General features: G+C 44.4%; 1 protein-coding gene and 1 non-coding gene across 10 annotated transcripts in view; both read left to right on the top strand.

Moving 5' to 3' along the window:
* LOC6726760 (afadin) overlaps positions 1 to 24,062 on the top strand; it is a 44,841-nt gene extending 20,779 nt beyond the window's left edge. For 3 of the 9 annotated variants that reach the window (XM_016176003.3, XM_016176002.3, XM_016176000.3), the window contains 14 exons: positions 9,533 to 9,885; positions 11,650 to 11,771; positions 12,489 to 12,543; positions 12,607 to 12,851; positions 13,148 to 13,354; positions 14,274 to 14,739; positions 15,101 to 15,625; positions 15,690 to 15,937; positions 15,997 to 16,115; positions 19,329 to 19,577; positions 19,704 to 19,926; positions 20,949 to 22,983; positions 23,071 to 23,192; positions 23,253 to 24,062. In XM_016176003.3, coding sequence (XP_016033250.1) covers positions 9,533 to 9,885; positions 11,650 to 11,771; positions 12,489 to 12,543; positions 12,607 to 12,851; positions 13,148 to 13,354; positions 14,274 to 14,739; positions 15,101 to 15,625; positions 15,690 to 15,937; positions 15,997 to 16,115; positions 19,329 to 19,577; positions 19,704 to 19,926; positions 20,949 to 22,983; positions 23,071 to 23,192; positions 23,253 to 23,445 — 5,162 coding nt within the window. In that variant the 3' untranslated portion in view covers positions 23,446 to 24,062. Of the gene's footprint in view, positions 1 to 3,743; positions 4,059 to 4,157; positions 4,186 to 9,426; positions 9,455 to 9,532; positions 9,886 to 11,649; positions 11,772 to 12,488; positions 12,544 to 12,606; positions 12,852 to 13,147; positions 13,355 to 14,273; positions 14,740 to 15,100; positions 15,626 to 15,689; positions 15,938 to 15,996; positions 16,116 to 16,340; positions 18,475 to 19,328; positions 19,578 to 19,703; positions 19,927 to 20,948; positions 22,984 to 23,070; positions 23,193 to 23,252 lie in introns of those variants that run through there. The other 6 variants (XM_039295566.2, XM_039295567.2, XM_044923376.1 and 3 more) reach the window with 6 other exon arrangements.
* LOC120285116 lies at positions 2,052 to 2,175 on the top strand. The gene has a single exon (XR_005544429.1). It is a non-coding gene; the product is annotated as a U4atac minor spliceosomal RNA (small nuclear RNA).
* Positions 24,063 to 24,973: the final 911 nt, after the last annotated feature.

Below are 24,973 nucleotides of genomic sequence, written 5' to 3'. Positions count from 1 at the left end.
TATAAATATAAACGTACAATTCACAATTGTTTTGTGTAGATATAGATATTGCAATAAAAACATTCGTACAAATCGAATATTTCATATGTATGTACATGCGTGTTAAGGCTACTTTTGTAGTGCCAGAATGAATTATTCACTAAACTCAACTGATCAGAATCGAAAACGGGAACTGCTAGGCTAATGACATGTTCAAGATGCCCTCCTGCGATTATTAATTTTGGGAAATACCTAATGATTCGATTACAGCCAAATGGGCCGAATTCCTCGAACAAATGCTCAGATTATTCACGGACGCCGAGCAGGACATTGACCATTGACCACACACTGATGATTGTCCTGATGACATTTCCTTTTCGAACGGCACAAAATTAACGCTACATTTGTTTTTCCAATAAAAAAGAGCAGGGAAATGTCGACAGGAACAATAATCATTTCGGAAAGGACGCAGAGAAGCAATCTCGGTCAGAAAAGGTCAAACCTAATGAAGCTCAAAGGGCTTCTTCGTAGACTTTGGTCCATGGCTGCTCATAAATAATTGTGCCCCGCCCGCTGACACGACATCCACTATATTTCCCTCCATTCTCCCATCCCTCTGTGAAGCTGCCTCATAAAGTTTGCAAAATGCACAGCATAATTTGCTGCCTGAATCTTTCTGGGAACTTGGGAGCTGTCGACTTTATTTCACGCCACGCTCTCCACGGCTTCGCCCGAAGCCCGAGAAGTGCAGTTTATTTCGAGGCGAACGCCGCCGCCAGATACTGGAAGCCTGAAGGTCATCCCTGGTCCTGGTTGTTGTCCTTTACCTCCCTCCCACACGAGTGGGTGGGCCGAAAAGCGCTTAGACATTGGGGAACGTCACTCGAAATTGGGTTAACAATTTGTTCGCTTTTTGTTTTATTGCTGGCCCGACTCGTTCCTGGGCACTTTAAAGCGACGCTCAATTTCATTAGGGAATTCGGTTATGTCTGAACTGAGAGCTAGGAATTTTTAAGTTGTAAAGCTTTAAGTATTTAATTTGCTTTACTTTCTGGGGATTCAGATATGAATCAATTCTAATATCAATAATGTTATAAATAATAAGAAATTGTTAACGTTTAGAAGGAAGTCAGAAGTAGAGTTTAAATTGTTTATTACACTTTATTTACAAACGACATTTTAGTGTATGCAATATTTCACTTGCAAACAAAAGATAAATCTGCTAAGCGATTTTCATTTCCAGTTTGGCTTCTCCTATTTCTGTTGACATATTCAATCTGCAGAGTAGGGCGACACAGCCGAACGGAATCAATCTTCCACAGGCGTCCACAGCCCGGAGCAGTAATCATCATCATTTACATGATGCCGCCTCTCAATTGCCTCACCAGACTTTTCACTTTCCCCAGCCATTTGCCTCGCAAGTTGGCAGATAGTCAGCCAGTCAGTTCCGAAGATGACTAAACGAAATTGTCACAATGCGAACGGAAAATGCTAGTGAGTCCTCCGCTCGGAGCTCCCAAATATTAGAGACAAAGGCAGCAGTCAGGAGCAGAGACACATGTCACAGTGCCTGGGAAGAGGAAGGTGGCTCCTTGCCAGGATGAATGTGTAAGCCGTATTCCGTATTCCGCATTCCGTTCTCCAATTGAATTATTCAGCCTCGTGATTTTACTTCAGCTCCTCCTTCCGAGTGTCCTTGAGGTTTCTCACTAAAAGGAAATTGCCTATTTATTTATGAGACGAATCCGATTAGGATCCGAAACGACACCAAAACGGAAATTAATCATATTAACATGAGGGCGGCTCATCAAGCATCAGAGCCGAATGAGTAGCTTGTGAATTCCTCAACTAGTCGTTGTCATAAATCTTCCGGAGATAAGGGTTGCACTGGAAATTACCCTATCCCTACCTTACCCCTACGCGAAAAACAGGATACGTTGGAAACCTGTTAGAAATTCTTGCAGTTCGCGATCGCTAGATCAGCTTTTTGCAGATTTTGCGCTTGCAGCTCATATAATTCCCAACTAATACTGGCCACTTTTGCTTGAGGTGAGCGCGCATTCCAACACTCGACCTTCCTTGTCTTGGGGAGCAGAAATGTTCAATGAACGTCTAGTGAGGACATTGCTGCTGACACCAATGATATCACCCCCGCTCGCCGATCGTTCGCGATTGGAGTTCGGAATTTTTGGACCAGGCTCCCTTACTTTACAGGGAGCCGCCTCTGGAATGCATGTAGAACTTATTTTCATGGACTGATCATGAAATTGAATGCTCAAAATCTGCTATAAAATAGATAGGACATTAAAGTGCCATTGATGGATACTCGTGAGCTTTTGAAAACGCTGCTTCAGCTGATGTTGCAGGCTTAAGGATGCGTTTCGGTTTTACGGCTTCCCATTTTCCATTTCCCTGCCAAGCATCCATCCATTCAGACGAAAACCAACCCAAACCCGGGCAAGTGAAGGCAAGAAATCGCAAGTTGGGCAACAATAAAGACGTTGACTGTGCGATGCTCGTTAGCCGAAAAGTAGCTTCAAGTATATCTCATGTTTTTATGTGCTCTCACAGGCACACACATATCCTTTGTCTTACTTGTGCTCTTTTTGCTCCCGGTGCGCGATGGCTGGGCATATTGATTGCCTCAATAAGAGGAAACGTGGGGCAGGAGACGATGTCTGGGGCCCGATTGATGGAGTGGATTTGTGCGGTAATGCGTATGGAAATAAAAGTGGAAATGGGAGGAAAATGATTGACAGCCGTTTGTGGTTTACTCGCTAAAAGCCCATTATTTCTGTTTTGCTTTCGTAATTCGATAGGTATTTTGAAGATGGGACTCCTTTGACTAGTTGTGAGCTTAGCATTCTATTACTAATAATTTGTGTTCAAAACATGGCCAAAGCTCATACCAATCATGTGATTTAAAAATGGAAAATATTGCTCTACTAAATACTACAGTTTTAGGAATGCAATACCATACGGCATTTATCCCTGCCACTCAAATCTTTATTTCATTTCAATTTGCGTTGCAAACTAAAGACAAGTCCGTTTATTTCGAAATTTATATATTTTAAGCACTGTATGGGGTTAGCTGATTCTTTTTAAATTGTAATTAAACGCGAATACATTTTCGATGACTCAGTGCATCCGCACAAAGCTCTTGAGCTCCGCCATTCAAATCGGCTTATCGCACCCCAATGAATCGGACGGCGAACCACGACCTTGTCCGGTTTTCGTGCCGGATCTTCAGCAGGGCATCAGCGCATCCATTTGGTTGGGCTGGCCGCATCTCGCTGCTGGATGGCAATCGAAAGGATGTGTGTGCCAGTTCCTTGCTCGTTCTGTATCCTGTGTGCCAAAGTTGGCGTGCTGGCAATGGTGCTGGTGTGTCATGCAAAGGACCAAAGAGCAAACGCACTTAGACACACCAGCACCAACACTAGCGCCAAGCTCAAACACTTGCAGGCGCGCACACACACAGCACACACCCGTTGAAAACATTGTAAACTAAATGTTGTTTTATACACCACTCACTCACCCACACAGTCATAATTTACTCTGCTTGCTTTATGGGCGCTTTGGGGTGTGTGTTTGTAGTTTTACCGCGCAGAAAAAAAGGATATGCTCGACTTGAAAAAACCAAAAATGGTTGACCTTAAATCAAAAAACAAATGTATGAAAAAGTACTCGATTAATAATTAAAATATTATGTAATGTGTATAATTAGACATACAATAATATTATAAATTATAAGTTTTTGGCCACACTGTACTTTTTGAATGCCTCCTCCTTTAAGCGATTTGTTTCTCTCTGATGCAAGCACGAAAATTAGATTTCCAGGGTATTTGTTAGTTGAAAGGCCAAGGCTCAGTGCTCTTACTGGATTTTTCGTGTCTTATTCATTCATTCACGCACCCAGTCAGTCCGACAGTGAGCTAGTCAGCGAAGGACTCGCCTTTGCGGCATTGCTCATACGCTCAGTGTGCTCTCAGTTATCCTTGCGCGCTGTCAACGCATTGTTGTGGGCACCCGGCGCCTGGCAGCTGCGGCCCAGACCTGACTTCCTCGGTGGCCATACGGTTAGTTGGTTAAAAAAATATTATTGGGAAAAATTAATTTAATCTGTGCCTTTTTTCGGACGATTTTCATCGCGCGACGCATTTGCGGTTATCCCGAAGTGTGGTGTGTGTGCGTGTGCGTGTGCATGTGAGTTGTGCCTTTCAATTTGATGGCAATTTATTTAATTTCATTTTTTACGCAGTCTGCCGTACTTTGATTTCAATTTGTACTTTGTTGCCGCATTACCAAGCGCGCAAATTGAATTTTCACACGTAGATGGGTTTTCGGTTTTTGTTCTGTCTTTTTTTTTGAGGACTGAAAGGAATGCCATCCATGAAAAACGTAATTTTTTAGAAAACCTTTACATCAATATAAAATAAGTGTATACTTATGTGTATTTCCAAAGGAAAAATGTCGGTCTCACCGGCGGTTGCTCAGTTCCTGAGGACCCGGCCAAAACAAACAGACAAAAATCGATAAATTTCAGGAGTTATTTACAAAAGCTAAACGTTTTTTCCCCGTGGTCCCATGTGTGTGTGTGTGTGTGAGCTGGTTTGTGTTGGCCATTGTAAGCTTTAATTTCAATGGTCATGACAAGGACGCGACTGCAAGGTACAAAAGGACACGCTGTCCTGCCTGGTCTGTCGTCATCAATGGTGCACACCATATCAAGCAAATGAAAGCGTATAAGCCCGCAAAATCAGTTAAGCCCAAACGAGCGAAGTACAACCCGAGGACTGGGAATACCCTTTTGTTGTTCTGCGATTACAACAGAATGTCGCTTAAAAATTGTTGTTCAATATATTTTAGTTAGTAGGCCTTATACAGCAACCAACAATCTCAACAAGTTTAATATTCATTGTAATTCATTTAAAATGCCCCTTAAGGAATAGTACTTCAAGTAGAAGAACTCACTCGCAGTCACGGATAGTCTGGAAAATCCAATCAAGCTATCAGCTCCTCTCACTTTCCATTCCCACTTCCATCCTCGATTTTCCACCCACTGACTGCTCTGATTTTATTCTGGTACTTTTCCCTCGTATTTTATTTTGTTCGCTTAGAGTCTGCAAAAGGAAAAGCCCGCTCGCATTTTAAGCTTGAGTATGGCAATTATATTTTTATTGTTTCTGTTGCCAAATTGTCTAGCAAAAATGTTGATAGCCGCTTTGGGCAGCACTTGACTCGAACGGTGGCTGCCGCCCAGCTGGAAAGGAGTGGTTTTGGGGCACAGGGACTTTTGCGTGTGGGAGGAGCCACAGAATTATTCGATTTTGTGCATCGATTACGATTACTTCGCCTCTACTCCTCTTGGTGGGAGGAATACCTTGTTTGTGGGGCAACCGTTGAATTGCACTTGAGGTGGCAGAAAAATAAAAGTAGAACAATCGGAAGCTGCTTTCCATGATAATCACTTGATTTAGATCCATATCTGTTTGTTCAAGTTAAATTCCTTTCTTTAATTTGCCAATTTAACTTGGAGACTCCACCTGGTCTTAGTCCAGCGCAGGAGCGACATCTTCGAATAATATTTATGGCCAAATGGACGGCAGATGAGTGAAGTTTACACAATGTTCGTTGGGGTTTACACGGGGATTAAACTACTCTCCGCACCGCCTGCTTATTGCAGGCGTCCGATTCTGGTCAAAGGAGGAAACTTCTTGCACGAGAGGAAAACTTGGCTCATTAAATTTTCATTGTTTTAATTTGCACAACGTGAAAAGCTCCCCCTCCCTCCTGCCCCACCCAGCCGTTTGTGGGATTGGAAAAGGGTGGTAGGGCGGTAGGGAGCGCGGTTAGGTAGCTGGAGTTCCCTATGAGGATGTGGACGTGCCTGGGCGGAGATGTGGCTGCATAGGTTGCTTCGGCTTGCAGAGTCAAAGCCGCCACGTTTTACGACTAATTTGGCTAATTTGAGAGCTCAGGCTGCTGCTGGTAAAATCAATCTCAGTCAATTAGGCCAAGCAAAGGCGGCGTCCCTCACCCTTCGCCCCCGCATTTCAGAATCTAGTTCAAGGAAACAGTGAAGAGTTTGTTTTTCTAAAGTATCTTTTTTACATACTACACTTTTAATTAAATGCTTGGTTGTGTTCTGCTCGCTTTCTGGCATCCTCTGCTTCGAAGTTTGAGGAGAAAGTTTCATTTCCTGCCGTTTGTTCGACTAATTAAAAACAGCATAATGAAAGAACGCACTGAACATCGAATACTCTGTAAATGAAATCAAGAATAGAATGGCACAGAAACGGATTAAGTGGTGGTATGTAAACCAGGAAGGATCAGCTTGCTAAGGCCATTGCTATACAATCACTTCGGTTAGGGTATGACCCCTGGCCAAGACCCCTTCTCTGATTTATGCCTGCCAAATGCCCATCTAACCAACCCGAATGGGACACTCCGGCAACCCACTTTCCTCTTTCTAATCGCTTTGGCCATTAGAGCGCAAGCTGCGCTAATAAAAATTAATGCGCCCAGCGCTTGGTGGCCCCAGATTCCGCATTTTCCGGCACACACAGCGAGTCCACAGTTTTGTGGATTACCCACCCAACGGGCGGTGCTGGGTGGTGATACCTGTCCTGGTGCGGATTCTGCCCCAGTCACTCAACTCGTTATGCAATTTCCCTGCATTGTTTTTCACTCTGTAAAATGCAGACCCGCCTCCCGTCCTTTGTGCTCTGTTGCCAATTTATTCGCACTTATGCACGTGCATACAGCCGCACACAAGGACAGTCGGAGGCTACACACATGATCCTGGCACGTTGTTGGCCGAATCAATTTCATGGCTCGTTCGTCTACGCCCGAGCCATCCTCACACCCACCCATAGCCATCCATCCACCCAACTGCCCCTCCACCGGGCCACCTGCCAGCTCCCTCACCACCTGTTTTTGATGGCTTTTGCAATTTGCCCGTTTTCTTGTGTCAACAATGGAGCCGGTGGTGAGTGGGCGAGTGGATGGCTGGGTGCTGCTACCTTTGGCCCGGCCAAGCTGTTGACCAAGTAGGAACAATTAAAACGATTTTTCTGGCATCCGTTTGGCACTGCACTTTATCAATGTGCCCCTCGTTTCTGCTTTCTAAATGTCAACTGCCAAGGACGAAACGTTGTTGGCTTTCGTTCTCTGGCTAGAAATAAAGTCACAAGTGCACTTAAAAAAAAGCTCTACTCCTTTCGAAGTCGATAAATTTGTTTAATTCCATAGACGTTTTTACCCTTTGTACGATAATAATTATATTGTTTGGAACAGCATTTAATTGTATGAGAATGTACACAAGAATAGGTCAGGACCTTTTCAATTTTTTGAGGGGAACCAAGTCCTGATTCTATATGCATACTTCGATTGCCAGTATTGCCGGTATTGAGCTGTCTTCCAGTGTCGAACTTGTCCAATTACTGATTGATTTACAATTGTATGTCGTGCATGGTTCGGTTATAAATTACCTGGTCTGGCGAACACGGTTATTGGGAACTGTCATCTGCAGTTGGTTGAGATAGTATGGGCTGGAATAGGAACCGCCCATTTAAATCGTTTCAAATGCAAACATAATTATTATAGCCACTATAGGGGTCTAAGAATATGTGTTTTGTCCTTAGTTCTCGAAATAATCCCCTTCTTAATCTCTGATCAACTTTCTCGTCTGACCGGCTTTCAACTAACCCTCGGCTCAACTCCAAACAAGCTGCAATTCAAACAAGGAGATTATTCAGTCATTCCACTCAAGGTCTCCTCCACATCGAGTATATGAAGCGTGCCCATGTTTTGGCTTCTTTCCTAAGCTGCTCCTCGGCTGCCTTATTGTTTGCTTTCTGTTTGGTGGCAGCACACATTTTGGAGTTGATTATTCTGAGAGCGACCAGAAGTTGTCGGAAAAGTTTTGCACAACGCCATCCGAACGAAGTTTTGACTTTAAATCCATGTGTGTGAGCCATATATTAATAATACTTGTGTACACAAAAACACAGCTGTGGTTTCTTTGGTCTCGCAGAAAAGATATTTTGAAGCAGAAATACAATTCATTTGGCTCTACGTTGTTCTTTTACAAATTGTTGTTCCTCACCTCCCCCCTTTTCAAGTTGAGAGCGTGGCTAGATTTCCCCTGGGGTTTCCTCCCTGCCATCCAATATGTTGCACATACCACGCCCTGCCATGCCTTATTTAGCCTGCATTGCCAAAATGCCTTTGGCACATGCCAAGTCTGGTCTTGCATCTCGCCTTCATCTGCTGCAATTTGCCCCAAAACCATGGCCCGAAAGTGGGTTATGTCGCAGCAGGGGGAGGTGTTCTGCCGTAGCTGCCATCGCATTTTGCATGCTTCGTTAAGCATTCTGTACAATAAACAGCAGCAGCAGAAACATCCGAGATGAGGGTATGTCTTGGGATCTGGGAAGTATATGGCAGTAGCCAGTTGATTCATAGTTGGAATCTTGATAATACTATAATATATATATTAGAATCACAAGCAAAATAATGTGTGTCATTATAGAAGACATTGTCTACAGGCTCTAACTGGAATGCTTTTAGGACCATATGTAGTTAACTCAAATATTAAACCACGTCATGGTAAAATGTTCCAGACTGAGAATATGAAAATAGTGTGTGTGCACACACTGTTCGTTTGCCTTTGCAGTTGTCGTCTATGAAAAGTTACGGAATGTATATGCATATACATTTTCATATCAAAGAGCCAGGCAGCGAAGTTTTTCCACTCAGCTGTCTGCCGTCTGCCATCGTTCAGATATTCAGGCAGCTAGTCTGCCAGCCAGTCAGTCAGTCAGTCGGTCGGTCAGTTCAGTCTGGGTTCAGGAATGCTATATATATGGATATATTGCATATATATCCCCCGGTTGATTCCCCCTGCCTGTGAAGTAAAGTAGATTGTTTTTCGCTGGCTCGCAAAATGAACATCTAATATCGAGATGAAATTGATGATGCAGCCCGAAGTGGATTTCGTTTTCGGAATTTCTATTCGCCTTTGTTACTTCCGACGCGAACTGATGGGATGCGATTGCACAAAGCGTTTATTTCGAGGTTCCAACACTAGTGGGCACGATATTGGATATGGGATCAACTACAAGCTATTTATACCATATCGAACATCGATATGGATCAGATTTATAAGATTTATAATTTAAATATTTCTAATAACGAAAAATAGAGCATGTAAAGGTAAAACTAGAATTATCTTTTATTAATGTTATTATACTCAAGCGCACATCATTAATTTCTGCCTCGACTGTCATGGCAGTCATCATTCCTTTTCGCGGCAGAGATTTGCAATTTTGACTCATTCAGCGTAAACTGCATTTCCCAGCGAGACACAAAAGACAAAAGGCGGCTAAAAAAGCTGCGGTTGCATACTATTTGTTTTATAAATTTTTTTTTTTTTTTAGTTGAATACCATTTGAAACTATGAATTTAACGAGTAAATTACCCTATTACTAAATTTAACCTCTATCCTATATTCATTGTGGTATTAACTTATAATGTGTTATATTTTCAGGCTCCATCATGTTTCATGTGCGGAGACGTCCGGCGGACTCACAGCCCCGGAGGCGAAAGAAAAAGCCACTGGGCGCGGCCAACGGGGCCAGCCACATATCCGGAGATCGGGAGGGACCCGTCCTGGTGGAGGTGACGCACAGCGGCGACGGCGGCCGGCGGATTAAGTTGGGCAGCGACCCGGTGGAGGTGGGGTCGGCCAACACTAACTGCCTGCAGCTATTCGGACCCTCGATCCAGCCGAGGCACTGCCTCATTTCGCTGCTGGAGGGCGTTTGCACCGTGACCCCGCTGCACACCGATGCCCTGACCTTTGTCAACGGCCACCACATTAGTCAGCCGACCATTCTGCATGTAAGTTTAAGGAGCGGCTCTAAATAATCCTGCTAAGAGTCTTCTCTCAAAGGCACACATATATTAATTCTAGGAATTAATTCTGGGGAATATCCATAATCAGCTGCTACTCCTATAGCGTGATTGTTATAGTTTTATTTGCGCATATGGGCTTTGTAAATTATGTAAAATGTTGTGCCCTATGTGTGTGCTGTTCTGGGGGAGACCTTTAATGTACCCCTCCATTGTCTAATTGCGGATAATTCGTTTTAATTAGTTGAATTTTCGTGCACATCACCCCCGCGAGTGCTCAATTTGACAGCAGCTGGAAAAGTTCCACCATCGACCTTGACCCGGCTGAAGTTTAAAGGGTTCGAAAGCTGCCAGTTTCCATCCGGCTGTTTTTGTCCTTGTATTTGGGGATTTTGTGGCTCCGACTGTCTGAGCAGGTCCAAGCCAATAATCGTCCTGGCTTAGCCGAGCGTTTATGGGGACAACTTTCGCTTGGAGTCAACTGAAAGATAAATGAGCAACGGGATTGACTTACGCTTCAGGGTTTTTCCAAGATGGAGGGAAATGGGTCTGAAAAGTGAAAGCCCATTTAAAGTTAAATTAAAGCGAGTTTAATATTCACCAAGCATATAACATCTATATACGAAGCTGCCTTTTTCTGAGTGTAGGTATCGCCATGGGACTTTTGGAATCGACAGCGAGCTCGGCTTGTCAATTCCCATTCATTTGCACTTCAAGTTCATTATCAGCTTTGGATTTGAGTTTCAGTTCGAAAGGCAATAAAACCGCGGATACCAATGTGCCGGGTTGTGTGGTGGGGCACATTCCACATCCCACAGGCTTTGAGTCGCCGCTGATTTATCTTTTGTTTTGACAACTTTTCGACACACAACGGAAACACAAACAAAACGCCAGCGACAAGTACAGCGGCTGGGGAAATGAATCCAATTGGGGCTCTGAACTCTCACGCATTAACGGAAAAGTCAAAGGGAATGCCACAAACACAAACCTGAAATTTCGCAGGGTTATGTATTCTATACTCTGTTGTTTTTGGCTTTCCGCTTGATGAAATCGAAGCGAAATGAACAGAGACAGCTTCTGCATTTCCCCAATATTCTGCTAAAGACTAAAGCAAAGTTGAGCTCCCAGCTCGGCAATAAATTCAAAGAGTCGTTGGGGAATTTTCGGGGGAAAAGAAAAGAAAGATGTCTCTTTTGCTCAGATTCAACAACACAATTTTTCTTTTTTATTTTGGCTTCTGGCTTTGTTGTTGGTTGGCTCCTCTTTATTATGGCACGGAATTAATTTTATTTTTCCAATTGGCAAATTGGGGTTGGCTGCGGTCCGATGAACCTGAACAAAAATAATGCAAACCGAGTTTTCTCTTTGGGCCGTGTGTCAAAGATTTGTTCGCCGAGCTAATCAGCATTAGAGAAAAACGCAAACAAACCCAGAAAGAGATAGGCAGTAACGAAAACATAAAAAAATTAACACAGTCCGCCCTCCACTCGAATTTCCCCCCAGAGAGGGGCGTCTCTGCTTGCCAGTTTTGATTTCAAAACGCCCCGAAATTTTCCAACCGCTGACTCAGTGGCCCAGAATCCGTCAGTCGGTGTGCTTCACTCTTCTCTCGCAGTGTAGATATTTAAGTAATAGCCGCACTTAATTAAAGTTAGCCATGAGTCACCTGAACTCTTTTTCACACTTTATCCCTCGTCACAGCGACCTGCAAATATAATTAATTCATATATGTTTCCCGTTTTCCATCCGCAGAACGGATCGGTGGTAATGTTCGGACGGGTGGCCTCGTACCGCTTCCTCGATTCCCCCACCGACGGGCGCTACAACCTGGCTCTGTCCCAATCCCAGCTGGACTCGGCATGTCTCTACGAAAGGTGAGTAATCCGGCTGATTTGGGGATATCCGGATCTAAGTGCAAACATTTATGCTAAACCAGTGCTTATATATCGCCAATGCTTTGAGTAATTGTATTTGAGTTATTAAAGTTAGCTAGTGATTACGTTCGATCAAATCAAAGTGGAATTAAATCTATTTCGACTTCATTTTTCAAGCTTGCTTATAAGTGTAAAATGTCTGAACATTTTACTTTTGTAAAGTGGGGAATGTTTCGGATATATTCAGATTAAAGAAGATTCATCTAAACGTTCAGAACGATCCACCCACTTATCTGAGCAAAAAAACATTCTCCTTATGAGTGTCATAGCGAATATATAAAGTTAGGATTTGCATACTCAGGTGACAGGCGTTGTAAATTTGAAACATTTTAATCCACGTTAGATGAGACATTCTAGATGCTTGAAATTCATTCGAGGGTAATTCTCTACGTATGCTGCTATTTATTTATATTTATGCGTTTATTTTTTTTTGTTTTATTTACACGTCTTATTGTGCTGTTCGTTTATGTCTCGTTACGTGTTGTTTGTTTTTATTGTTTGTGTAAAACATTAATCTCATGCACTCACCAAACCGAAAAAATTACCCAACAAATATGCAAAACAATTTGCACAAACCCACACACTCACCTGAACACCACCATCCACCAACCGAACGATGCAAATGCCTCTGCCCTTCTGGCTCCTGGACAACGACAGCCGCTCGCCCACATCCCCGGGATCCTGGAATGACGAGGATGGAGCCTTGAGTTCGGTGGGTACTTCATTGAAACGCTTTAACGCCTTATTCGTACTAACATGGATAGTATATTCGCAGACACACAAAAGCGACTACGACCACCACCAGCAAGCAAACCATTCCAGCGCCTACCACAACAATAATAACAACTCCAGTGATCACCCCCTGAGCAGCACGCTGCGGGACGTGGTGGACAGTAAGGCTGGACAGGATCAGGGGGCCAATTCGGGCAACTACGACGGCCAAAGCCTGGAGGGCAATCTGGAGAACGAAACCAAGTCGATTTCCAGCTTGAAGTCAGGTGGTTCCAACAGTCAAGATCGGTAAGATTCGGAGTCGGTCGATATACTTACTTTAAATTCAAAATTCTGTCTCCAAACCAAACAGGAAAGCCAACACAACTTCCCTACACTTAACCATCAAGCAATCTGCTATGCATATTTGCATTCACTCACTGTCTGATTAACTTTTCATTTTGTTTAGTATTTGTGTGCGCTTTAAAGTTATGCCATATTATACTTTCCCTTTGCACTGTCTCAACTGCTTTTCGAACTCTCAATTAATCCGTCTTTCTGTTGTACTGTGATTCACTAATCGATTAACCCTCTTCGATACATAGGTCGCCCAAAATGACAGGCTCTGGCATTTTGGCCGGTGGTGGCAGCGGTTCTGGCGACACCCAGGGACAGGAGCCCATCCTGCCGGCTGTCCTGGAGTTCCCCGAAACTCACCAGGAACTCTTTTTGCGCCACATTATCAGCGAACTGGACGTGAACGTTCCGCACTTTAAGCTGGCACCCGTCTACTCGCTCTACCTGTGTGCTAGGTGGGTAACTCATGATGGGTAATTCATAATTGAAGTGGGGTGCAGCATGAAAGCAGCCGCCATTGCGCTTGTTCGGCTTTAATTGTTGTTTGAATGTTTGGGTGTGCCTATTTAATTAAAATACTAAAGATTGAATACCGTGGAAAGAAAGATGGAAATACTTTGGTTGGAATGCGAAACATGTTCAAGTACAGAAAGTAGTTGGTCCAACAGAATCCGTCAATAAGAAATAAGGAACTAAATATACCTCTTATAGGCTTAAACAAGTTAGTCACTGAAGTAAGGTTTGAGTTAATTTATAGACATTTCACCTAGTACTTGCTCACACATAATAATAATATTTGAAATTGCTGTGACTACAGCAATCCGATTCCACCTACCTACCTACATCTACCGATGCTGAGATGTATCATGTGCCACACTTCAAATGCACTCTGGCCTCCGATTAATCCATTTATATTTCAATTCCAAAGTCAGGGCTTCATTTAGCAAGGCCCCCCGGACATGGCAAATTACTGATGAATTGCAACCAGCTAACACCAGCTGACAAATGTCCAGACATAGAGTGGCAAGACATGTTCCAGAGGGCAGTAGTTCCAAATCCCCATGCCCCTCAAACAGAACCTTCCCGAGCAGCAGCCAGTATCAACAATTCATTATCAATTATGATGATTTATCTTGGCTGCTGACCCAATTTGTGAGCTATTAATATTAATGTATTCTGACAGCGGGATGTGGAGGAATAGGAAGTGGATGTGAAAGTGGGCTAGCAGAAACAGCAGGGGCAGGAAACCGGCCAATCATTTGGGGAAAATGGAGCTTTGACATTTGACGCGTGTGAAAATCAATAGATACAATCAAGTGGGGCTACGGGGCCTTTTAGAAGCGACTGATTAAAGAACAACATATTTTCCCTCAGATATCGAGCGTCCACACATTACCGCCCCGAGTTGCAGCCCACGGAGCGTGCCCACAAACTGACCATGTTCCTGCACCACGTGGCTAATCTCGTCTACAGCGTAGTTCAGGAGCAGTACACGGATCCCCGAATCTTGGCCTTTTGGATGGCCAACAGCTCGGAGTTCCTTCACTTCCTTAAATCGGATCGCCACATAAGCGCGTTTAGTGTGCAGGCTCAAGAGGTTTTGGCCGAGGCCGTGCAGACTGCGTTTCGCAACCTGGTCAACTGCTTCCGATTGGAACTCTCGCAAACCCTCAACCAGTTTCTCTCCGAGAACATTGATCACGACTCCGCGGCGGGTCTGGTACTGACTGTGCTGGGATCGGCGATGGCCCTTCTTAGACGATGCCGTGTAAATGCAGCCCTAACGATCCAGTTGTTTTCGCAGCTGTTCCACTACATCAATGTCATATGTTTCAATACGGTGAGCGGCCCACAAAGGCCAGGTTATGTGCATACAGTGGGGCCAATACGGCTTGTTAATTGTTTAAAGTATAAAAAACCAAAATTTTGTTTTAAAATGTTTAAGACGAATGTTAGGTATATTCGAGAAATGATGATTCTAAAAATTCTAAAGTACTTAAAAAGAAAGAAATCTATAATTATCTTGATCAATTTTATGTATGTAAAAAAGTTTTTTATTCATTTCTATGAAATCGCTACTTCAAGCATCGTTTGATTTTTTATATATATAAAAGTATTTGTTTTCTTTAATATCTATTGGCACCACTGTCTTACAACTTTCTCTTTGAAATCCACTTATTTGGTTGTTCCCGCTTTCGCAGATTGTGGCAAACTCTCAGATGTGCACAGGTGACTGGGGTAAGGTAATGACGGAGCGGCTTCAGTTGCTGGAGCTGTGGGCAGAACGGCAAGGATTGGAATTGGCGGCGGATTGCCATTTGGCCAAGATCAATCAGTGTGCTCAGTTTTTGCAAGCACCCAAATCCTCCGTGGAGGAGATCCAGCAGTTAGCCTGCTCCTGCTTCCGTTTAAACTCCCTTCAAATGGCAGCGTTGCTGCAGCAGGAAAAGCTTCCCCGCAACCTGGTTGATACGGCCATAAGGATGGCGGAATCTGTGGCTGACGAACTAACCCGTGCCGATGGACGAGAGGTTCGGTTGGAAGAATCACCAGAGCTTCACTTGGCGCTTCTGCTGCCCGACGATGGATTCAGCTGTGATGTGGTGCGTGGCATTCCCACCGGTCTCGTAGACTTCCTCAATCCCCTCCAGCAGCAGGGCATGTGCCGTCTGGCGGCCCAACCAACCTCCATTGGCCTTTGGACGGTCTATATGCATCAGTTTAATGTGAGTTACTCGTGCATCAATTATTAATTTATGTTAAATGATATTAATAATTTAACCATCGCAGGCTCGCAGTTCCAGTGCCATGTCTAACAAACTTCCGCAACCGGAATTGCAGCTCATTAAGCTACACAAGAACAGCAACGGCATGGGCTTATCCATCGTCGCTGCGAAGGGAGCTGGTCAGGAGAAGCTGGGCATCTACATCAAGAGTGTGGTGCCTGGTGGAGCGGCAGATGCAGATGGACGTCTGCAAGCTGGCGACCAGCTTCTGCGCGTGGATGGGCAGAGCTTGATTGGCATCACCCAAGAGAGGTGTGTATATTAGCGAAGTTTAATGAAGATCAGGGCTTATTCCTTATTTCTTGCTTTAGGGCTGCGGACTACCTGGTGCGAACGGGTCCTGTGGTCAGTTTGGAAGTGGCCAAGCAGGGAGCCATCTATCACGGGCTGGCTACGCTGCTCCAGCAGCCTAGTCCGGTGATCCAGCGTGGTGAGTAGCTCCCAATGGAGCCCACAATTAGACACATACATATCAATACAAAACACACATATTAGAGCGACTCCAGGTGCTGGGTAGGACGCTAAAAACAACTCACAACTCAACTCACTCAATCATCCAAGATACTTACCCACTACTCTACTCTACCGTACTCACGTTGTGTAAGCTAACCAAGTAACCAACCCATCCCCCATGCTGCTCCGCTCGAATCGCTAGAAGCTTCCCCCAGCAACTTTCTGCAGCATCTGAATACTGGCCAGCAGCGTCGTCACTCCTCGTTCCAACAGCAGGCTCGGTACTACAACAACTCAATCTCGGACGACAGTCTCAATCGCAGTCGTCGTGAATCTTTTGCCTGCATGCGGGCCTCCTCGCCGCCGGTGAGACGTTTAAGTGCCTCATGTCTGCAGGAGGAACTGTGTGCACTGGGCCACCAGTTACACATTGACCCGAGATACCGTGATACGAGACCAATTGCTCGATCTGCCAGCAGCTTGTATTTGGGTAACGATCAGAGTGGTTACTATCATCCGCCGCCGATGGCACCCTGTGTAACCCACTTTAGTCCTATGCGACCGTTGAGGAAAACTCCACCACCTTCCATCTACATTGAGGAGTACCAGGATGAGCCGGCCAAGGATTCGCAGGAATCGTTTGGAAACTTTGCCGCCTACAGTGATGCGCATCAGCCACTAAATGAAGAAGGTATAGCATCCATGGCGCTATCAGATGAGATTCCTTTTATAGATGACGAAGAGGAGGAGAAGCAGCACCAGCAGCGACCATGCATGGCCACATCTAGTTGCTCCTCTACCGTGAAAAGAAATCCTGCGGCGGGATATCGAAAAACAGTAAGTTTTGACCTGGAACAAGCAGGAGATGGTGAACCAGGAGCCATTGGAATCGACAGGAAGTACCATACCCACGACGCTATCAGCCATTATGCAGCCAGTGCCTCCTCGACGGAATCTCTGATGGCAGAGCAATCCGAAAGGATTCCTTTGATTCAAAAAATACGCAGAGAGTTAAATAGCAAGAGAGCAACAAATTGCTCGGCTGATGGTTTTAGTTCCGGAGGCTCGGGGTCCAATAGCCAGCGTTCATCCAGCGAATCCATCGAGCGCATGCCGCTGCTCCGGCAGAATCATTCACCCTGTCAGCGGCAACTGAACACCCAGCGTTCGCACAAAAGGTCAGGAGTCGGTACAGCTGCCCCAATTGTCAGCATCCAAGTTCCTAGTGTGTGTGAAATCGAAAGTTCCTCCACCCGTTCTCCTACTGTAAATACAAGCAATCGATATTGTGCCAGCACCACCTTCCAAACCAAAACCATTCCCAGCACTACTATGAAAGCAAACAGTCGAAGGGCCTCGAGCCAGGTCAATCTCAATCCCCGCTTTTTGTTGCCCCTGGGTCAGGGAAAAGTCCGCGAGATGGCAGAGTACTTTAATGCCAACAAGAATTTCCCGCCCAGCATTAATAAATCACGATCCACCTCGGCACTGAATGATCCGGGTAGCAAGCCGTGTGCCAAGCTTTCACAGACGGAACAGAGTCGGATCCTAAAGCAGCTGAAGGAGTGGAGTCTGCATGGCAGTGCGGGCAAGGACTTCGATGAAGCGGAAAACGTCGGCGATAAAGTCAACTGCGAGTGCCCGTGCTGCGCTCATTGTCGTGGCAAGCGAGAGCAACAAAATGGGAAACAGGAGCAACACCAGGTAGCTGCTACCTTCAAATGCTACGACAGTTGCCAGGACGACGAGGCGGAGCCGACCAAACAGAAGCCGGAATTATCCCGATATGCCAGCTACCGGCAAAGCGTCATGTGCAGCAATCGCCAGGCCCACAGTGTGCGGCAGCTGAAGCGCAACAAACAGCAGAAGCATGTGCAACTCAGGGCTAAGCCAAGCTCACACTCTCGCCATCATCATCATCATCACTGTCATAAGCAGCCACGTCCTCGGGCGCCTGCCACACCGCCATCCACGGACAACACCAAGAGCAGCAGCAGCGACACCAGACGCAGCAGCGCCAGCATGCGGAATCCACAGAGCTGTTCAAATTGCGGAGATGCCATTGACGGTTGCCACTCCTGCAGCTGCAGCGAAGTCGAGTCCTGTTCCTCGGCTGGCGAATCCTCCTCCAGCTGTTGTGCTGCTCGTTGCGAAGTGCTCGAAATTCGTGGCCATTCCCGGAGGGGTGATAATGATGACAATGCGGGTGGTGGCATCGATGGCAATGAGGGCGGCGGGGGGCACTGCCTCAAAATGCCATTGCCCGGCTCGACGGAAACAACATCTACAACAGTGTTTCCGACACACAGATGACAACCCAACCAAGCTGCACCGAGGTTCATGTTGTTCTCCCCGTTGTTGTACTCATTAGCCATTGATTTTGCCTGCAATTTATATTTACTTTGGCTTGTTCGTTGAAACATCCTGTCGAGCTGTTTATTGATTAGATTTTATTTCTTGTTGCGCTTACTTATGTGAGACTTAAAGTCTTTCGATTGTATATTATATAGGTTTCTTTGCACTTTTGTATAAATACAGACTGATTCTATTTGCTGCTCTTCTGTTCTTGAATCCGTATTAAATACGTTTTATTAGCATTTTTAAAATGAAAGCTATAATAATTTTATTCAACCGTATTTGACTATGCAGTCACAGGAAGAGAAAAACCAGTAAAAATACTCATATTTAGCTGGTTATTCAACTTACTAAGAAATTTTAGTGACGCTTTCGTATTTTAGTTGTTACGTTTTTGATTTACACATTTGGCCTTCATATTTAATTTGATAGCAGCTGCGTTGCCCTCCTCAATTGTTCAACTTTTTCTGTTGTTTTCAATAAAATACAAATATGTAAATAGTACGAGCAATGTCTATTGTTTTTGTGCATATTTATGTGTGTAAATGCAATTGAATAGTTGTATCCCCTGCTTTTATATCTCCGTTTTACATTTGTTGTAGTCTTTTAATTAGATTTAACCCGCATATATTAATATTATACTAAACACAATTTGAATTTACACACCGAAAGAAATTTACTAAAATGTCTGTCTATCTATCTACTTTTCTCCCCCTCCATGCGCACCAATCAACCTAAACCCCACCACCAACTCTAAAACCCCAAACTATGCACTCAATTTGATGACGTTGATGATGATGATTGTGTTGCTTTGCTGGGAATATGGAAACTGCAGGTAATCGCCGTATGTCCGAACGCGATTTGACGCGGATGGGCGGTGCCGAATCGACCAAATCTCTGGGTCCACTGATAGCCAACAGTCATCCGAATCACAGCCTTAGTCTTAGCCAACATCTGAACAACAGCCACAACAACACCCTAGGCAATAGCAACAATAGTAGCATCATCAATCCCCTAGCTGCACACCTGCCCAACAGCAAATCGGTGCCGGCTCTGCATCACCACACGGGATCGGGTACCATATGTAAGTGAACTGCACACCCCCGTTATCCTTGCCTCCTATCCTTGTAATCGAAGCACAATCCAATCGCCTTGTAAGCCCGAGACTAATTCACTTTTTTCAACCGCATCCATCTCGTTTTCCACATAGCCCTGGCCAATTCCAAGTCACGCAGCACGCACAGTTTGCATACCAATACATCTGGAATGGGTGGAATCGGCGGAGCTGCAGCAGGAGGAATGCTGGGTCAGCCAAATGGCAGCCACAACAATGCAAATGGAAATGGAAATGGCAACGGCAACGAGCAGGGATTCTATCAGAATCTCAGCGTGTATCGGGCGCAAAATCAGAGCCAACCGATTTTGAACGAGAGGTAAGACTATCAGTTTCATAAATATAAGTTCATATGTGGATGAGTTTCGGAACGCTAAAAGCTAACATAATATGCCAAAGATATGCGGTATTTATGCATTTTTACCTACTTTGCATAAATCCCGTCAAATTAATTCTGCTATAACTTTTATATTCTTTTTTTGCTACTGATTTTACCGCTACTGTTGTTTATTTTGCTAATACATATAGATTCACTTAAAAATGTCATTTTAAATTCAGCTGACCACTAAAATCGTTTTTGCTGAAATGGTTTGGTTTACTTTGGTTTGAGTTGTGTTTTAAATACAAACGTTTTTAATTAAATAGGAAATCGCTGCTTGCAGTAATTTAAAACGAAGCAGGAACCAAAATTCAAGAAGTACATTAAATTATTCTGTTTGAAATTCAATAATTGTTTCTAGAAACTTACTGTTAATTTATGTAATATTCAAGAATTTTTCAATTTTTATCAAAGCTTTAAAAAAGTTTTTTGTTGGTGGCAGTGACTTCAATTGTGTAATATCGCAGCCATAAAAAGCACACGAACTTTAAAGAGGCATCAAGCAGAGGGTCGCATTAATAATTTACAACGATTTCGAGTGTGTTTTTCGGGGTGTTGCTTGAGGCAAGGTGTGTAGGTGTGGCCACAGAAATGTGTGCAGCTCGATGGCAATATTTCTAACTCTCGTGTGTGTAATTCTAGGGTGACTTTGCGTTTAAAGAAATTACTTTATGGCTTTATACCCATTAAAAAAGAATATGAACTTGTAGAAATGTCCCAAGTACGTGAGTAATTAGCTCCTGTCGCTCCTTATCAAATTTTCATGCTGCTGTACAGAGCACGCACCTTTGCAATAAACACAAACTAATTGCTCAGGAGGAGGAAAGAGCGCAAGCAAATGTTTTGTAGCACTCGACACGTTTCAGTTATTAAGTGTAAACGATGAAGTTCGTACACCTTAAAAGCAACACCCAAGCACCCCGATTACTCTGCTCTCATTTATATTAATTGCCTCTTTCTAGACCGCCGATCGCCGCACATGCCGCCATGAACGCCTACAATGGCAGTTCCCCGCTTGCACCGCAGCAGCAACCACAGCAGCAACAGCAATCGCCATACCAGCAGCAGCAGCAGCAACATATGCAGGCCAACGCTAACCTCCCGCCCACGCGACCCGTCTCAGCCTATTACCACAGCCAGCAGTCGGCGCAGCAGCAGCTGCAGCAACAGCAGCAGCAGCAACAGCAGCAGCAACAACACTCCCTGCAGCAGCAACAGTTCGCACTCAGCAGCGGTAATCTCAATGGCCAGCAGCAACAGCACCAGCACCAGCTCACCTTGAACAACCGCACCAAGAGCCAGCAGAACTTCCAGCACACTCTTCGTATGCAGCAGATGATGGCTCCCTCCATGCCCAACATCAGCAATATGTACCATCACCAGCAGCAACAACAGCAACAGCTGCCCCTGCAGCAACAGCAGCAGCAGCAACAGCAACCTCTGATGAGCAGCAGTCAGAGCATGCAGAATGTCAACGATTTCACAGGTGGCTATCAGAATGGCAGTCTGGAGTACAGGCGCAGTCAGCTCCATGATCCATCCACGCTCTACGAAATTCAGCAGCAACAGTTGCAACAACAGCAGCAGCAGCAGCAGGCATCGCCGAATTTTATAGCCCTGCCCCCGAAACCATTGGGCAGCTTACAGTCTCCCAATAAACCAAATGTTCCACCAAGTACAGCACCAAAACCGCAGCAGCAACAGCAGCGATATCTAGGACAATCCCTGCCGGCAGAGGACAAGCCGCCTCTACCGCCCACAGCAACGCATCCGCTCTTTAAAGCCACGCAGCAGATTGCTCCGGGAATGAATTACGTAGCTAGTACATTAGATCCGCCAAAGGGCAGCTATGTGGCGTCCAATCAAGGGAACAATCGTCCCCTTCACAGCGGTAGCAATCCATGGGAAAGGGAGGAGCGTGAAAAGGATCTAGAGATGCGGCGCGAACACATTCGCCAGTGGCGGGAGCAGCAGATATCGGAGCTGTCCCAGATCATATCCCGTTCCCCAATGCAAGAGGAGCAACTAAAAACCCTGATACTCGAGCGCGACTTTGAGCGAAGAGCACAAGAACTACAAGAGCAAGAGGAACAGGATCAGGAACAGCAGTACGACAAGGAGAACGTCCAGGAGTTGTTCAGACTGGCTGGCGGCGGTCAGGTCAGTGCCATACAAACACCCATTACCAGTTACCGACAAACGGAGATAAAACTGGCGGAGATGCCGGACAGCAACAGTCTGGTGGATTCAGTGCCACCACAGCCACCAGCACCAACTGCCCAGCCGCTGAGCAGCAACACCCAGCAGCCGAAGAGTATACTTAAGCACAATCGGTATTCCGAAGGTGGGGTTGGTCCCAGTGGGGCACCCTCGTCGCCATCGAAGTCGCAGAAATCCGCAAGTTTTGCGGACGAACGACATCTGCACACTGAGCATCCGATATCCAATCTAGCGAAGGAGCTTAATCAGCTCACAATGCTTGATAAGGACAATAACAACGAGACTCTGGATGCTGTAGTGCCGCCACCTCCACCGCCAGAAAGGAACAGCTCTTATTTAATCATGTCACAGCAGAAACTGCGGGGCAGCACTGGAAACGCAACCTCGTCCATGGGCCTACTGAAAACGGCCACCAGCAATCAGGCCGCAGCTGCCGTGGAGATTAAAAAGGCATCTCTTCTGAACACTCAAACCAATAATAACAACAATTTGAGTGGAAGCTTAAACAACAACACCATGCAAGGATCACCACTCAGCGCCATGGAACTCAATGCCGCCTATGTTTCGGCCACGGGAACAGGAATAATTGGAGGATTGGGCACACCACCTCCGCCGCCACCGTTGATGCAGAGGGACAACAAGCGGGTGAGCTTCCACGATGAAGAGAATAATTTTGTGAGCGGGAATAGCCAGCAACAACAGCTGCAGCAGCAATATATTATGGATAATTACGGTATGGAGCATCAGGATTTGGACACTATCAGAGAGGATACGAGTGTAAGTGAATTATTTCTTTAGAACTCGTCATTGTGTTCTTTGGCTAAGCGAAATTTATTAAACGAATTAATATTTTTTAATATGTAGTATCTGCAACACAATCTCGATGCCTCCATGCTGCCATCTATGCCAGCCACTCCAGATGCTGCCCTGTGGAACACCTCAGTGCAATCCACTCCGGGCGTCATTGGCGCTCAAGAAGTGTACAGGTATTATACAATTTGGAGGTCTTAAAACATTTCACTGATGGATTTCATCCGTTTACGCAGAGATCCCCGTACGCGTCGACTGGCGGAGAAACAGCAGCAGCAACAGCAACAACGGGCTGGAGATGCGGTGCCCGAAAAGCTATCGTTCAAGGAGAAGATGAAGATGTTTGCCCTGGAGTCGGGGGAAGATAACACGCCCAAGGACAAGCTGAAAATATCGCGTGCCCAACGAGATATAGACGCGGTGCACTAAGAAGAAGAGATCGTTGCTTAATGCTATGTACATACAGACCAGAATCCACAAAGCTTACACTTCAATATATTGGGGGCCAAGTTGTTACGTTAGCTCTACATAACACAACACACACAAACAAACCTAACGAATTTGCTAAGCAAGGCAATAACAATCCATAGTTATCGCGTTTCAGAGTTAATTACCGTACACAAAATGTTAACTGATTTCAATTAGTGAGAAATGTCAGTGTATATCATTATAGTCTATATATACTATGTTTATATATACAAAACTGTAACGAGCCTAGACAGGGCAACGAAAGCAAGGCGAGCCACATCTGTAAAGCGTTTTAAACAAGTAACTTTAAACTTAACCCTACGATTAACAATTTGTTACATCAGATTACGGCATACGATTTATGATTAGACGGCAGTGTAAATGAGCAAAGTTAGTTTAGATATTCATATACTTACCTGGGAACCGTGCGGAACAGGAAACGTTATATATATATATATACTGTATCCATTAGAGAACTTAAAGCCACACCAGCGGTAAAACAAATGGTCCAATTATTCAATTATTAAAGTTATATTTACAAACCACGAACTAACGAATAATGAAAAATTTATAGCTCACGTATATATTTTTAATTACTGCAACCATTTTAAACACCTTTTGAATGCAAGAATGGCAAAACCAAGAGCGTGTAAAGTTCGAATACGCATAGAGAATAACCAATTTAAATTAAATAGGATTTTCCTACACGATACCCTAATGGCTTTAAAATTATAACAAAAGAATTTCTTCGGCAGGCCGAGGAGTATATACCCTTGCAACGAAGTCAGATCATTTTATGAAGTAGAAGTCCGATACGTCCCAAACTCAGAACCACGTTTTGCTAGCCCTTCCATTTGGTCAAAAAATGTATGAAATTTCAACAAAAAATATATTAACTAATAAAGTACAATAATCACTGCAAGGGTATAACAAATTAAAATGTATTTGAAAACCGACCACAAAGGCGACAAAATATTTTTGTGCATTCCAAGTATTTCAAATCGAAACTAAATTGTATTTTATAAGACGAGATTTATTTAAAAATAAACCGATAATATTTTTTAAATAAATATTATAACAGTAAAAAATAAAATGCAATCGATGTACGAATAAATTCTGTAAAAAGAACTGCGTTTAGTTCTCTGTTAAGCGCATTTAGGGTTACATAATTCAATTACATATATTATATCAAAACCCAAATGAGAAATAAAAAGTTAATTATATCTAAATCAAAAATGCGAAGAAATGTTTTTGGAATATTCTTAAAAGATTGAAATGTTTTCCTTAAAAATTATTTCTATCTTGTCACAAATTGTAAAACCAGCTGTTCAATGAGAACAGTTTTGTTTTCGCGCCCAGAATAATTCAAATTTGACGGGCCTGCGCACTGCGCACCTACTCAACTGTTCCCGGTTATCAACAGGTTCTGGAATTGACCTACCTAAATATATTTTTCATGAAGCTGGCAAAAGGCAGTAAGTTGGCTGAC

This window comes from Drosophila simulans, chromosome 3R (assembly GCF_016746395.2).
Source record: "Drosophila simulans strain w501 chromosome 3R, Prin_Dsim_3.1, whole genome shotgun sequence".
Classification (NCBI taxonomy): domain Eukaryota; kingdom Metazoa; phylum Arthropoda; class Insecta; order Diptera; family Drosophilidae; genus Drosophila; species Drosophila simulans.
Note: the sequence above shows the minus strand (reverse complement) of the source record. Positions and strands in the feature narration are given on the sequence as shown.